General features: G+C 33.4%; 1 protein-coding gene across 2 annotated transcripts; it reads left to right on the plus strand.

Annotated features, from left to right (window-relative positions):
- Nucleotides 1–6,118: 6,118 nt before the first annotated feature.
- On the plus strand, nt 6,119–14,550 carry LOC136232949 (homeobox-leucine zipper protein PROTODERMAL FACTOR 2-like). 2 transcript variants are annotated; one of them, XM_066022436.1, is made up of 12 exons: nt 6,119–6,321; nt 7,588–7,877; nt 7,967–8,084; nt 8,366–8,554; nt 8,722–9,159; nt 9,987–10,088; nt 10,180–10,380; nt 10,453–10,627; nt 10,763–11,034; nt 11,838–11,933; nt 12,013–12,396; nt 14,192–14,550. In XM_066022436.1, the coding sequence occupies exons 2-11, from the start codon at nt 7,654–7,656 to the stop codon at nt 12,376–12,378; spliced, it is 2,181 nt and encodes a 726-aa protein (XP_065878508.1). In that variant the 5' UTR covers nt 6,119–6,321; nt 7,588–7,653; the 3' UTR covers nt 12,379–12,396; nt 14,192–14,550. The 2 variants fall into 2 exon arrangements, with proteins under 2 accessions (XP_065878508.1, XP_065878509.1); XM_066022437.1 differs by lacking the exon at nt 6,119–6,321 and adding an exon at nt 6,670–6,826.
- Nucleotides 14,551–15,123: the final 573 nt, after the last annotated feature.

Consider the following 15,123-nt stretch of genomic DNA (forward strand, 5'->3'; position numbering starts at 1 on the left):
GTCTTTATGGCCGAGTCGGCGTTCATCCGTTACAGTGGCGAATCAGGTGAATGAGGAGATTCGCCCCCTAGGTTCGCCAGCGGATCCCTTCAAACTGGATCAAGGAGATCCGCCCGCCGGATCTTCTTTGGGGATCTGTACACGGCGTTTCTCCAGGTGAATATCCCTTTCGGTCCTTGGGATAATATCTCAATGTTATCAAAGGGAGACCTGACTCAACCGATTCTCGTGAAAGATACCTTAAGCTAAAGTTGTTCCCACCTAATGAACAAGGAAAGGAATGCCTGTTTTGGAACCATTCTGTGTATGTTGTATACCTGTTGCTTTTCCATCTGAATTTCAATTAAACTCTTTGATTGTTTTACGTTTCATATTGCAACAAACCACCTTCTAATCAACTTAAGATTTTGGTTACTTAATAAACTTGGCTATACATACTTTGAAGGGGGTAAGCGTGCGGTTGTTCTATCCTCGTGGAAATGATATCTACTTATCACTTTATTACTTGGACCTAGTGCACTTGCTAGGGTAACATCCACTACTAAGCTCTTTGTGGTAGGGCCACAAACCCTTACAATAGATATTGAGATATTACAAAATATCTTCCTCTATAACCTACAATCAACTATCTAACTATCTGTTTGCTAAATACCAAACAAACAGCAGGGCTTTTAAACTATTCTAAAGAATTGATAATTTTGTTCTGAATAAAGAACGTAATGAAAGATCTTAGAAATTTGTTACACGGATGAATAAAACGTTGTGTAAATGCTTTTGCTTTGATTTGCTTTGCTTGGGAACTTCAGGAATGAATCTCTCAGAATTTCAGCGTTGAAGATCAAGTTCCAAAGTTGCAAGTGATAGGGCTTTTATAGTTGACACTTTAACGCAGGGATTATTTCGAATTTCGAAATAACCGTTGGAGGGAAACGCTCTTCTGTCGCTTTCACCCTCAGAGGCCAGTGTCAACAGCCAATAATCTTCTATCTCTTTACTATTGATTTGTCTGTTGTGTTTTGCTTCAGAGCTTGGTCGGAAGCAGACTTATTGTCTAACCAAATCAGGCAAAGTTCTCATGTTGACTAGGGGACAAGCCGTCTGGAGCTTCTGAATCTTTCCTTATTTGGTGAGGCTTTGTCAGTTGTGCAGAGTCAACTCTTGATCTTGTCTAACGTGCCTTGATCTCTTCCTTCCGAGTTTATCTTATCTTTGAGACAGCTAACTCTTGCTTCTGGATCCTTCTGGCTGTTGGGCTGAAGCTTGATCCAACAGCCTTTGGCTTATGTGCTTTGATTTTAGGCTTAAGGTCTTTTCTTATTTCTTTGAACTTATACTTAATTCATCAACATACTTCAACAAAACACATTAGTATGAATAAATCTACATTTAAATTTAATGTGTTATTAATTATGGAGATATTAATTTCATTTAATATTTTTGTCATAATCAAAATTAATGTAGAAATTGTGTTTTAACAAACCAAACCCTGGAGAATTCGGTTTTTTACAAGTAAATAGGGGAAAGACATATGGTACCATAGGAAATAAATAATGACACGTGGAGCATTGGAGGCCTTCGAGTCCAACAAATTTTTAGGAAGCATTTTCCATTAAGGAAAACCCTTTTGCTTCCTATAAGAGACTATCTGAAAGACATCTCTTAATAGAAGACTTCTTCTAATAGAAGAAGGATTTCTAAAAGAAGAGGAACTCGTTAAAACACTATAAATACACTTATATAATAAAACCCTAAAGGTACGTTAACATCACTACTTCGCAAGTATTCCATTGTCTTCAACCCTTAAAAGTCCTTACTTACATAGACATCGGAGCGGGTTCACCGGACGTCAACCCCTCTCTGATTGTCTGTTTTTTTACAGGTGGTTTGAAGAAGGATTGTGAGGAAACTTCGGAAACAATGTTACCATAGAGTAAAAAGAATTTATACATATATTAATACCATTCTACTTATTAGAATATATTTTAAATTTTACATACAATGTTTTTTTTATTAAAGAGACTTTTATCTCTTATTTCGTCTAGAACCCATAAATTGTGAGGACTGCTCCTACTAATTAGTTGTTGAGTTGTCCACGCATCTTACGTTTCTATCAGATTTCTTCAGTTGGAGATATAAAGTTTGAATTCTTCAAATTCTTAAAGAAAATGCTATTAAATAGTTTATCAATGAAAACCCCTTCTAAATAGATCTAAATCTCTTAATGAAGTAAAAACAAATTATAAGACTATATTATTTAAAGTAAGAACAAGATTACAAAACTATATTATAATGAAAAACAAAACTAATACATCACCAAAACTAAAGGTTGATAAGTACTTTTTCGGTGGCCAATGAATAATATGGTGGAATACAATCTATCATGTTATATATATGTATAAGTTTATTCATGACTTTTTGATTTTCTTCACTTGTGTTTTTTCATCTTTCTGTAACTCTTACTTTCTTTCATTATTTTAACTAATAGGTAATTGACAACTTATTATTATTATTATTATTATTATTATATATTATAAATATATATAAATAACTTTTTAATTTTCATTTTGTTATTATTAATTAATTAAATCTTTTTAATTTTGATTTTTTACTTCATAGAAAAGGTCTCTGAAATAATTCTCCTCATTTCTCTTTGCTTCAACTATATATATATATATAGATAAGCATAATTATAAAAAATTTGCTCCATTATAAAAAACATAAAATGAATTAATGTTCATTGTGTAAAACATTATAGTGGTTTTTAATTATCATTTACGCGGATTAATTGAGTAAAATTAAAAATTCATTAAGTGAATTAATTGATAAAAAAATCTTTCAATAGTATACCTACAAGAGTGGTTTTTGGCTCATTTGAAATATATAGACAATTCATCTAAAAATTTTCCTTTGTGCTAAATTTGTTCAGTTTTTAGAACTTCTATTTCAATTTGGTTGTCTTATTTCTTGGTATTCTATTGATAATTTGACACACGCTTCTGCTATATATTGGGAGACGGTTATTGATTGAGGAAAATCTGCCTTGAAGAGACTAATCTCACTAGACCTAAGAATCTTCTTCTTTCGTCTAACACATTCAAAAGTTTACTATATCCAGTTTATTGTAATCTTTTTTTATTTATGTTCTTCAATTTAATAAAATTATTATTTTGTTCTTCAATTAATGGTGAATGTAATGATTTTTAAGTAGACTTATCCACGAGCCCGACGCTCGCCCGGCCTAGGCCCGCTAAAGCCTGTCTATTTTTTGGATGAGTTTGAGATTGATTAAAATAGCACGGGCCGGCCCAATCCAACCCGTCTATTAATGTTAACTAATTAATTTAGGAAAATTTACACAGAAATTCAGATTTAAAAAATTAATAACAACTATATCAAGTAATGATTTTGAATTATGTCAAACTAGTAAAATCAACATTTTTAATATATTTTAAGGATTAGAATTTATAAATTAGATGTCTAGAATATATTTTCTAAGGTTTAGGATTTATGAATTGGGTCTAGAATTTTTAAATTGGGATGTAAAATCATACTTTATTTATAATATATAGAAAATAATGACATATTAATAATTAAATTTGATAATATGATTTAGTTGTAATTTTGTAGTTATTTATGATATTCATGTATTTGACCCATTAATTTATACATTTATATACTCAATATTTATTTTTAAATATAAATTTTATTTTTATAATTAAAAATTATGTATATATATTTAGGTGGGTTTATATGGGATGGGCTTGAGATTTGATTTTTGAGTCAATTACATGAATATCATAATTAACTATAAAATTACAACTAAGTCATATCACCAAACTTAATTCTTAATATGTTATTATTCTTTATATATTGTGATTTTATACCATAATTTAAAAATTCTAGATTCCAATTCATAAATCATAAATCCTAAAAAATATATTCTACATTTCTAATTTATAAATTCTAATCCTTAAAATATATTAAAAGTACTGATTTTACTAGTTTGACATAATCCAAAATTATGACTTGACATAATTGTAGATAGTTTCTAAAAGATGAATTTCTGTTTAATTTTCCCTTGATTTTTAAGCTCGAGCCCATTCCGGCCCGAATCCGCCTTAATTTATAGTGGGTTGGGTTGGGCATAGACTGAGTACTCTTACATAAAAACCCGATAGGTCCGGCCCATGGCCAGGTCTATTTTTAAGTGATAATTTGACACACGATGTTAGTGTTTGACTCACACTTTTGCTATATATTGGGAGATGATTGTTGACTGCGACAAAATCTGTCTTAAGAAGACTGGCCTCATGAGGCCTCAAAATACTTCTCTGTACATCCAAATATGATATGTCAAATAGAAAAAAATTAGATTTATAAAAAATTATCTGAATTTTTTTTTGTCACATAATCAAATATTAAAATTTGATAATGTTAATAATTATATTGTATAAATAAAATAATTATGTAATATTGCAATATGATGATTTTAATATTTAATATTGCAATATAAAATATAAAATACATAATTGCAACATGATGATTGCAATGTAAAATCATCCTATTGCAATAATTACGTATCCATACTAAATATAAAATAAAAAAAAAACTTAATTTTCATAATTAAATTTTTATTTTTTTTAATTAAAACTAAAATAAACGTAAAGTATTATATACACTATATAACATGCTCGCGTAATCAAACTATAAGAGTTGTCTGTATTTATTATTCTCAAAAAAATAATAACATAATTTTATAACTCTTACATTGTAAGAGTTTTCCACTAATTATATACTAATAATTAACATATATAATTAAGGGATAAGTTCAAATAAACATATGATTTGGGTTCATTAGCAATTTTAGATTGACTTTGCAAAACTTGAATGTTTAATGATCTCAAAATGAAAATTTTAAAAAATTTAAATAATATTTTAAGCAACTTTAATTCTTAAACTTTTTAGGTTTGAAGTCATTTAAATTTTATTTGGTGAAAAGGGAGAAAGCTAATATTTAGAAAGAAAAAACTCCAAAATGATGATTTTAAAAAATGAAAAAACGTAGTTTCATAGTAAACATGATACTAGACTTGCAAATTTTAATTTTGAGTTTGTTATGGACTAACTTTTACAAAGTCAACTCAAATTTACCAACAATACCAATCACGATATTATTTTTGTTAAAAAAAAAATACCATATATACCAGATTATCAAAACGTGAAACCACTTAACCTATAATTAATTATGGTAGATACCATTACGAACCATAAAGTACATATAGGCCCTGTTTGGGAATTAACTGTTAGCTGTTAGCTGATTATATTAGCTGATTTGACTAGTTGATTTGACTAGCTGTTTGTGTAGACCTGTTTGGTAAAAATTAGCTTATTGATAATAGCAGTTTGTGCAAAAAGACGAATAAGGACATTTCTTTTTTTAATACATAAAAATATATTTAAAACAATTAGGGTTAAAGAAGTCCATTAATTTTAATATTGCAAAACGCTAATTGAAAAAGCTCCTAAAAGGAGCTTTTTTCTAAATTAACGTTTTCATCGCAAAACTCTCTCCCAAACCTCTCTCCACCAAACACTCCAATCAGCGGTTTCAGTGGTCAAACCGTTAAAGTTGGTCAAAACCGCTCTTTTTATCCCAAAACGCTCTTTACCAAACAGAGTCTAGTTATTTTGTAACAAAAATATATATTTTAAATTAATCATTCATGGAAAAGTACAAAGGTGGGTAAAAGCACCATGCAAAACCTTATTCAAGCATTACAATTAATTCTATCTAACATGCGTGGATAAACCATACATCATCTATCTAAGAACAACACAGATTTTTACATAAGGAAAATTTAATTTTTTTAGATTAATATGAAAACTTATAGTTGAAAAGATTAACTTAAGTAATATAATTCCCTTAAAAAAAAACTTAATTAATGGAAAAATTATTCACATCATTATAGCTGTCCCCAGAATTTGAAAAAACATACAAGAAAACCTCTCTCTATTCTATTCTTTCTCTCTCTCTCTCTCTATCTGTTGCATTTATATCGCTCTCTCCCTCCATTAAATGCTATTGCAACCTCTCAATACGCTCTGCAATAACTCCTATTTTATCCCACATCTTATCTACCTCTTCTTCTTCTTCATTTTTCTCCCTTTTCACACCATTTTCAACCCTTCTCTCCTCTTCCCTAACCCCTAAAAAACCCTATTTTTAGGGTTCTTTTTCCACCCCTCCATGAATCTCCATCCCAACACTGCTTCAGACGATGATATATGATATATGATATATCTATCTATCTATATATGCAGGTATGTGATCATCTGATCATACGTTTTCTTCAAGTTTCACAGAGTTTCACACAATTTCACTGAGTTTTTCATACAATTTCACACAGTTTCAGAGAGTTTCACTAGTGGAAAGAGTTGAAAAATGGTGGTTTGGGGGAGATTCTAGACAGAGTTATTATGATGGGGGATTAATTATTTTTTTTTGTTAATTAGTGAGTTGAGTCAACATGGTGGTTGAGTTTAGTCAGTGTCAGTATTTTTTTTTTTTTTTGGGCAATAGTTGTCTTTTGGCACGTCAGATTATAAAGGTTAAGACTTTTTTTTTTTTTTTTTTAGTAACCTAAAGTCATTTCTGCTGTTTTGCTACTTGTAATCATCTTATTAGCTTGCTCAGACAACATTCAGGGAATCTATTTATAAAACCAGATTGACTTTCTAAAGTAGAGATAAGAGAGAGAAAAAAGAGTTTCAAAACTGGTTTAGGGTTTCAAGAATGAAGTTTTGAGGGTTTTCAGGCAATTCTCAGGTTGAGTATCTTCTTCGATTTTTCGGTTTTTCGGTATTTTGATTGTTTCCCATCTAGGGTTTAGGTTTTCGGTTTCCATCTTCAAACTCGGATTCTCTTTCTTTACTCAGATGTGTATTTTTTTGGCTTACCTAGATTCGAGCTGATGAGAGCTTTGTCTATAAAGTTCATTGAGTTTTTACGAAGAATACTATATTTATTAGCTAGTTTAATTTCATCCTTTCGGTTTCCATCTTCAAACTCGGATTCTCTTTCTTTACTCAGATGTGTAGTTTTTTGGCTTACCTAGATTTGAGCCGGTGAGAACTTTATATCTATAAAGTTTATTTAGTTTTTAAGAAGAATAATATATTTATTAGCTAGTTTAATTTCATCCTTTCGGTTTTCTTCTTCAAACTCGGATTCTCTTTCTTTACTCAGATGTGTATTTTTTTTTGCTTATCTAGATTCGAGCTGGGGAGAACTTTATATCTATAAAGTTCATTGAGTTTTTACGAAGAATACTATATTTATTAGCTAGTTTAATTTCATCCTTTGGGTTTCCATCTTCAAACTCGGATGTGTTTTTTTTTTTTGGCTTATCGAGATTCGAGTTGGGGAGAGCTTTATGTCTATAAAGTTCATTTAATTTTTGTGAAGAATATTATATTTATTAGCTAGTTTGATTCCATCCTTCTTTTCTCGTTCATCGTAAATTTATATTAATTACCTTTAATAAAGTCATTTTTTTTTAATTCAATTTATGCTCTCTTCTAATGCAGATTGAAAAACCGTTAAAGTTTTGAAGCTTTTAGAAGTGCAGCCAGTTTTGAAGCAATAATTCAAAAATGTTTCAACCGAATATGTTTGAGAGTCATCACATGTTTGATATGACCCCGAAAAGCTCGGACAACGAATTGGGGAAGCTGAAAGACGACGATTACGAGACAAAATCCGGCACGGAAACCACTGATGCTCCGTCTGGAGAAGATGAGCAAGACCCTAATCAACGTCCTAACAAGAAAAAACGCTATCACCGTCACACTCAACGACAAATCCAAGAAATGGAAGCGTAAGTGTATATCTATTCATGGAAATATGCGTTTTAGGGCGGATTTTTAAGCTTGTACATAGTTGTTAATGTTAAAATGTTTGAAACAGCTTCTTCAAGGAATGTCCTCACCCGGACGACAAACAACGAAAGGAGCTCAGCCGTGAGCTGGCGTTAGAGCCGTTACAGGTCAAGTTTTGGTTCCAGAATAAACGTACACAAATGAAGGTATAGGCCAAACTTTTTATGTCTTTTACTTAACATATAGTATGTGATAATAAGGCAAGTTTGCTTTCCTTTTATTCCACTATATTTTATGGCAATGACAATGCTAATTACTATATATAAGCCTTAATTTTTTTACTCTATGTGCCTACTTTTTCGTGAAATTCGAGACGCGACGCGTAATTTATGATCTCTAAGGAAGTATTGCTCCGGAAGTACAGTAAAACTAGTCCGGTTATCGGCTAGATTAGCTTATAACTATGTACATGTTTTTCTCATTCCAGGCTCAACATGAACGTCAAGAGAATTCAATTTTGAAGGCTGAAAATGATAAACTTAGGGCAGAGAATAATAGGTACAAAGAAGCCCTAACTAATGCTTCATGCCCTAACTGCGGCGGACCAGCGGCTCTCGGTGAAATGTCTTTCGATGAGCAGCATTTGAGGATCGAAAATGCTCGTCTAAGAGAAGAGGTAATTCGCGGAAAAAATATTACATCTTTGAATATTTTCAGCATTTATGTATTATGTTGGCATTTTTAAGTTTCCTGTCCGTTACCATTTCCGTTTCTTTTCCGTTTCCGTGCATCATAGTTTATGTAACGAGATTTGAATTGATTTTTTCTTTTCCTTGATGACAGATTGATAGAATATCAGGCATTGCAGCCAAATATGTTGGAAAGCCAATATCTTCCTTATCCCAATTCTCGTCGCACTTACCTTCCCGGTCACTCGACCTTGGCATGGGCAGTTTCGGGGCACAGTCCGGGTATGTCGGGGAAATGTACGGTGCTGCTGATCTTCTGAGGTCAATTACAGGGCCTACTGAGTCCGAAAAGCCGATGATAGTTGAGCTAGCTGTTACGGCAATGGAGGAACTAATCCGAATGGCTCAAGCCGGAGAGCCTTTATGGATTCCTAGTGAAAATTCAACTGAACTTCTTAATGAAGAGGAGTATCTGAGAGCTTTCCCAAGAGGAATTGGACCAAGACCTTTGGGATTTAAATCTGAATCATCAAGAGAATCTGCAGTTGTTATCATGAATCATATCAACCTTGTTGAGATTTTAATGGATGTGGTATGTTTTAAGTAACTTATAGTGTTAACATCGAGGGCGAGAGCGGCGTTTTGTCAAAAAAATTGCCTGGGGAAGGCTTGCCCACAGTACACCTCATGGTCGGACCCCTCCCCAGACCATCGCTTAGCGGGGACGTGTACCAGGCCGCCCTTTTATATAGTGTTAACATCAATGATAGTTTAGGATATTGATGCATTTGTGGTCAATTGCTAAATTATTTCTCTCTTTATGGTGGATTTGAAACTATTTCCCATTTTATGGTGTTTTTTCAGTTCACTCCGCCAGTCATATATAATGGCATGGCTGAAGATTTTCTTTTAGACGTTCAGAACATTCCGCCTATAGTCCACCTAGTAGAAAAGCGGACTGCTTTGAATGTTGAAAAAAATCTTTGGCACGCCATTATGACTAGCGGATTGAACTAAAAACACCACAAACCCAAAAATAAGTTAAAATCCACCATAAATAAAGTCGTTTAGTAATTCTACAAAGCAGTCCGTCTATCTGACAGGCAGACTGTTTTCTTTGATAGACCGTCTAGTGATGCCTGTTGGCTAGATTTTTGGACAACTCTCGCTGTGAGGCACCAGTCCGCCTTTCAAAGAGGCGGACTTGTGGCGGGAGTTGCTCAAAGAGCAAGAGAATATCGCCACGAGGCACCAATACATCTGTATGACAGAAGGAAATATTTTTTATCGCCATGAGGCACGTCACTGTGATTGGTAAATTGAACTAAAAACACCACAAAACCGGAAATACTTTCAAATCCGCTGTAAATTGAGAAATAGTTGATCTGAATTACTAACTAATTCAATTATTTTTGACAGAATCAATGGGCTACTGTGTTTTGTGGCATTATTTCAAGAGCAATGACACTAGAAATCCTATCAACAGGAGTAGCTGGGAATTACAATGGAGCTTTACAAGTGGTACTAATTACAAAATTTCCAAAATTTCATGAACCCTTTTTGTTAACTTAAGAAAAACTAATTTACTTGTCAAATTCTTCATTTTGAACAGATGACAGCCGAGTTTCAAGTCCCGTCTCCATTGGTTCCAACCCGCGAAAACTACTTTGTCCGGTACTGTAAGCAGCATGTCGACGGAACTTGGGCTGTGGTTGATGTTTCCTTGGACAATTTACGCCCTAATCCGATTTCGAGGAGCAGAAGAAGGCCGTCGGGTTGTGTCATCCAAGAATTGCCAAATGGTTACTCTAAGGTACTAAGTTTAATACTTTTATAGCGTCCATTTAAAAGGTGTCGGATGAATCTCGATTAAATTGGTTTATAGGTTGTATGGGTGGAGCACATAGAGGTGGATGATAGATCTGTTCACAACATATACCGGTCTCTAGTTAATTCGGGTTTAGCTTTCGGAGCTAAACGTTGGGTTTCGATCTTAGACCGACAATGCGAACGGATTGCTAGCTCAATGGCTATCAACATTCCTGCAGGAGATCTTTGTGGTACTAATTATTAAAATTAAAATTGTTCTATATATCATATTGGTTATTAGCGAATGATATCACTTTCTAAAAATGACTTATATAATGGAATGGAGTGAGTATGATCTAATTATTTGTGAGTGATTTCTTGGACAGTGATAACGAGTCCGGAAGGGAGGAAGAGTATGCTGAAACTTGCTGAAAGAATGGTTATTAGCTTCTGCTCCGGTGTTGGAGCTTCAACTGCGCACGCGTGGACAACGTTGTCAGCCACAGGTTCGGACGATGTTAGGGTTATGACTAGGAAGAGCATGGATGATCCTGGCAGGCCTCCCGGGATTGTGCTGAGTGCAGCCACCTCGTTTTGGATTCCGGTCCCTCCTAAAAGAGTATTCGAGTTCTTAAGTGATGAAAATAATCGAAATGAGGTATACTACTTCATCATTCATCTCTAAATTAGTTGCATTTTATCACATTGTATAGGGCAAAACTAGCCGAATCAGGCCAATTCGTTGCCTTACCACACTTTCTTTCTGCGGTTTCGAGGGCTCAAACTCTTGACCTCTTAGTTAGACATTGAATCTAAATCATTTCCACACGAATCATGTCCTGATGTTGAGCTTATTTATAGCTGCTTTCAGGACTTAAACTCTCGACCTCTTAGTTAAAGACGTTAGCAATCATATTGCAACGACGCTCATACTCATTTCATCACATATATACAGTCTTAAAACGATCGAAAAACCCTAAACTGTTCGAAAACTCAAACTCTTGGCCTCTTAGTTAGACATACAGTAACTCTTTTCCACAAGGATCAAGTCCTCAACGTGCTTATCTATAGCTGTTTTCACGACTTAACGCTCGAGCTCTTAGTTAAAGACGTCAGCAATCTTATTGCAACGACGCTTACCCTCATTTTATCATATATATACTCTTAAAACGACCGAAAAACCCTAAATTGTCTGAAAACTCAAACTCTTTACCTCTTAGTTAGACATAGAGTAACTCTTTTCCACACGGATCAAGTCCTCATCGAGCTCATTTATAGCCGTTTTCAGGACTTAAACTCTCGGCCTCTTAGTTAAAGAGGTTAGCAATCATATTGCAACGATGCTCACACTCATTTTATCACATATATACACTCTTAAAACCACCGAAAAAAAACCCTAAATTTTTCGGGAACATAATGAGTACTTATCTCAAAACCTAACAATCTTTGAATCTTTTGCAGTGGGATATCCTTTCAAATGGAGGACAAGTTCAAGAAATGGCTCACATTGCAAACGGACGCGATCCCGGAAACTGCGTTTCGTTGCTTCGAGTGAACGTAAGTCCCCCGAAACATCCCTCTATCTCTACCGTATGAATCAAATATAGCTCACTAAATCATGACATTGAAACTGTAGAGTGCAAATTCAAGCCAAAGCAACATGCTGATACTTCAAGAGAGCTGCATAGACTCGACCGGATCATACGTTATCTATGCGCCCGTCGACATATCCGCGATGAACCTTGTTCTAAGTGGTGGAGATCCAGACTATGTTGCTCTTCTTCCATCTGGTTTTGCTATACTTCCTGATGGACCAGGGCTTAACCACGGCGGAATTCATGATGTTGGCTCGGGCGGGGCGCTACTTACTGTCGCATTTCAGATCTTAGTTGATTCAATTCCAACAGCAAAACTATCTCTGGGATCAGTTGCCACTGTAAACAATCTGATTAAGTGCACAGTTGAGAGGATCAAAGCTGCAGTTTCATGTGAAAATGCTTGAAATATCCATCAATATGAGGTTAGCAATGAAATCCGAAAAAAAATAAGCCCGAACGTCTAATGACTTTTCAAACTTTTATTACGACCTATTTACCATCTCAACTTGCTTTAACGTCGCGCGTAAAGTGCGAGCCATTATCATGTGGAAATAAGCGTTTCACCATGGGATTTTAATCAAGTTGAAAGGGGAAAATAGTCGTTTTTGAAAGTTTAAAGAGTCATTAGGCGTTTAGGTGCAAGTTGAATGGGTTGAATATATTTATTTTACATCTTTGCAAGTAAATAATTACGAATTAAAATCTATCCATAATTAATTACCAATAGATTTTTCAATAGAACACATTAAAATTAAAATGGTAAAATTGAACTAGAATTTTGTGTTAAGAATCAAATTTGTCGTTAAGGTTATTGGGAAAAATTAATTTTGTCCTTATCGTACAAAATAACTGTTTTGTCCTTCTAGTAAAAACTTCAGCTCAAATTTACCCTCATAATAGAAAACGAAATTAAGTTTTCCACTTTCTAACTAAATACTAATAAATATTTATTGACAGAATTCTTGAAAGGAGTAAGATTGAGCTAGAATTTCTACAATGCGGGTAAAATTGAATAGTTTTGTACTATGATGGCAAAATTGAGCTTTTCCAATAAATTTAAACTTCAAAATTGCCCCTTATCTCAAAAAATTTCTACTATGAGCCAACAATGAATTCTTTTGTACAATAGGTATAAAATACTTCTCATGTCAAATTTGTACTGGAATTTTGTGATAAGTGTGAATTTATCCCTAAGATAATGGGAGAAAGCCAATTTTGCCCTCATTGTAAAAAAATAGTCCACTTTTACTTTTATAATAGAAACTTTAGCTCAATTTTGCTCGTATAATAGAAAATTTCATTCAATTTTACCCTTTCCGAGTTAATGTCGACAAATTAGTAACAAAATTTCTTGGGAAAGTGTAAAATTGAACTAAAATTTCTATTATGAAAAAAAAATATTGAATCGTTTTGTACCATGATTGTAAAATCAAGCTTTTCCAATAAATTTAAAATTAAATTGACTATCTCTAGATTTTTCTACTGAGTCAATAATGTATCGTTTTGTACGATAAGTGTAAAATTTATCTTCTCCAATAATGTTATATGTCCTTCTAATATGTATACTAAGAATTAGAGCTGTAACCGGGTCTCAAGTCGAGCCGAGCTTTGGTCCATTCAGGCTCGGCTTCTCATAAAATTTATGAGCAGCTCACGAGCTGTTTGTGAGCTCAAGCTTAATTTTTTGTTTGTGAGCAGCTCAAGAGCTATTCACGAGCTTGTTAATGAGCATGTTCACGATTTTTTTCTCACGAGCAGTTCATTAATTCAGTTCATGAACTTAGCTTGCGGAAAAAATCATTAACTATGTTCATTAATTAAATTAATTTGAAATTTCTTTGACACAAAAATATATAATTTTGGAATCTACAAAACTACGTTATTTTACATTTTCTCTTTATAGAAATATTATTATTAAAAAAATAATCAAACAAAGCATACTTACGAACATATTCATGAATATTATATCGAGCTTTCTCATGAACCTATAATCGAACCTGCTCGTGAGTTTTAGAGCCGAGCTTCTCCGTGCTTAATCTTGGCTCATTTACAAATAAAACTCGAGCTTTTATCGAGCCGAACACCGAGCTGTTCATGAGTGGCTCGGCTCATTTACGGTCCTACTAAGAATCGAACTGAAAACCTAATTTAAGTGAAAAAAATTCTATCAAATATGATTTAATACATATGACTAATTTATTTATTTTGTTGATGCAGGAAGTGAAAATAAGTAGAGGGATTGAGATGAAGTTAAATTTCAAAAGCGAAGAAGTCAAGAACGCACCTTAGATATTCCTGTTTTCATGGTGGTTCTAAAAAACTACTTTGCAAAAGGTTTATAGGTTCGGGCATTGACTTTGGCTTAAGAAAAAGATGAATGAAATTGTATCTGTTCTTTTTTATTTAGGGTTTAGGATTAGTGGTAATTTAGGATTAATTAGTCTAATCCAGAAGAAGAAGAAGATACTTAATTATCTAAATTTAATTGTTGTTTAATCTACTATATATTTGGTTGTTCTTGATTAGGAATTAAGGGCTGTTTTGCAATTTTAATTAATTAACAGACTTTTTTGACATATTTAATCCTTTTATCAATTTGATATTTTTGTTGATTGAGCTTTTAATTTTTCAATTGGGTACATTAAACTCTTGTATGTCAAATTTAAGGATGTAAACGGGGCAGGTGGGGAATGCATTTCCCATCCCTATCTCACGGCTAGTCAGGGATTCCCTATCCCCATTCCCGTGAGTTAAATGGGGATATATTTGTTCCCATTCCCCGTTTATAGATGTTCAAAAGGACTTTTTTCCTATTCCACATCCCCGTTCCCGGCGTGGAATCACCATTTATGTTAAAAAAAATTAATATATACTAAAACTTCTGAGAAATACCAAAGGTCAATAATCATTCTAAAAGTAAAATTGTTTTTATGACATTGGCAAAGGAATAAAGATAGATAGAAAAAATATAAATTTAATTAAAAGTTATAAATTATAATATTTAAAATATAAATTTAATTATCACGGTGAATAATTGGGGATTCTCTATCGGGGATTGATGGTGCGGGATTGGAGATCCCTGTGCGGTGGGGATACCCCGCCCCATCCCCACTATACGCGGGACAAAAATATTCCAATCGCCGTCCCAT

Source organism: Euphorbia lathyris, chromosome 6 (genome assembly GCF_963576675.1).
Source record: "Euphorbia lathyris chromosome 6, ddEupLath1.1, whole genome shotgun sequence".
NCBI lineage: Eukaryota > Viridiplantae > Streptophyta > Magnoliopsida > Malpighiales > Euphorbiaceae > Euphorbia > Euphorbia lathyris.

Excerpts from the sequence above, each read along its gene's own strand:
- LOC136232949 (XM_066022436.1), top strand. The coding sequence starts at position 7,654 with ATGTTTCAACCGAATATGTTTGAGAGTCATCACATGTTTGATATGACC. Across the intron at positions 10,381-10,452 it reads TGCCAAATGGTTACTCTAAG|GTTGTATGGGTGGAGCACAT; the intron begins GTACTAAGTTTA and ends ATTGGTTTATAG. Across the intron at positions 11,035-11,837 it reads ATGAAAATAATCGAAATGAG|TGGGATATCCTTTCAAATGG; the intron begins GTATACTACTTC and ends AATCTTTTGCAG.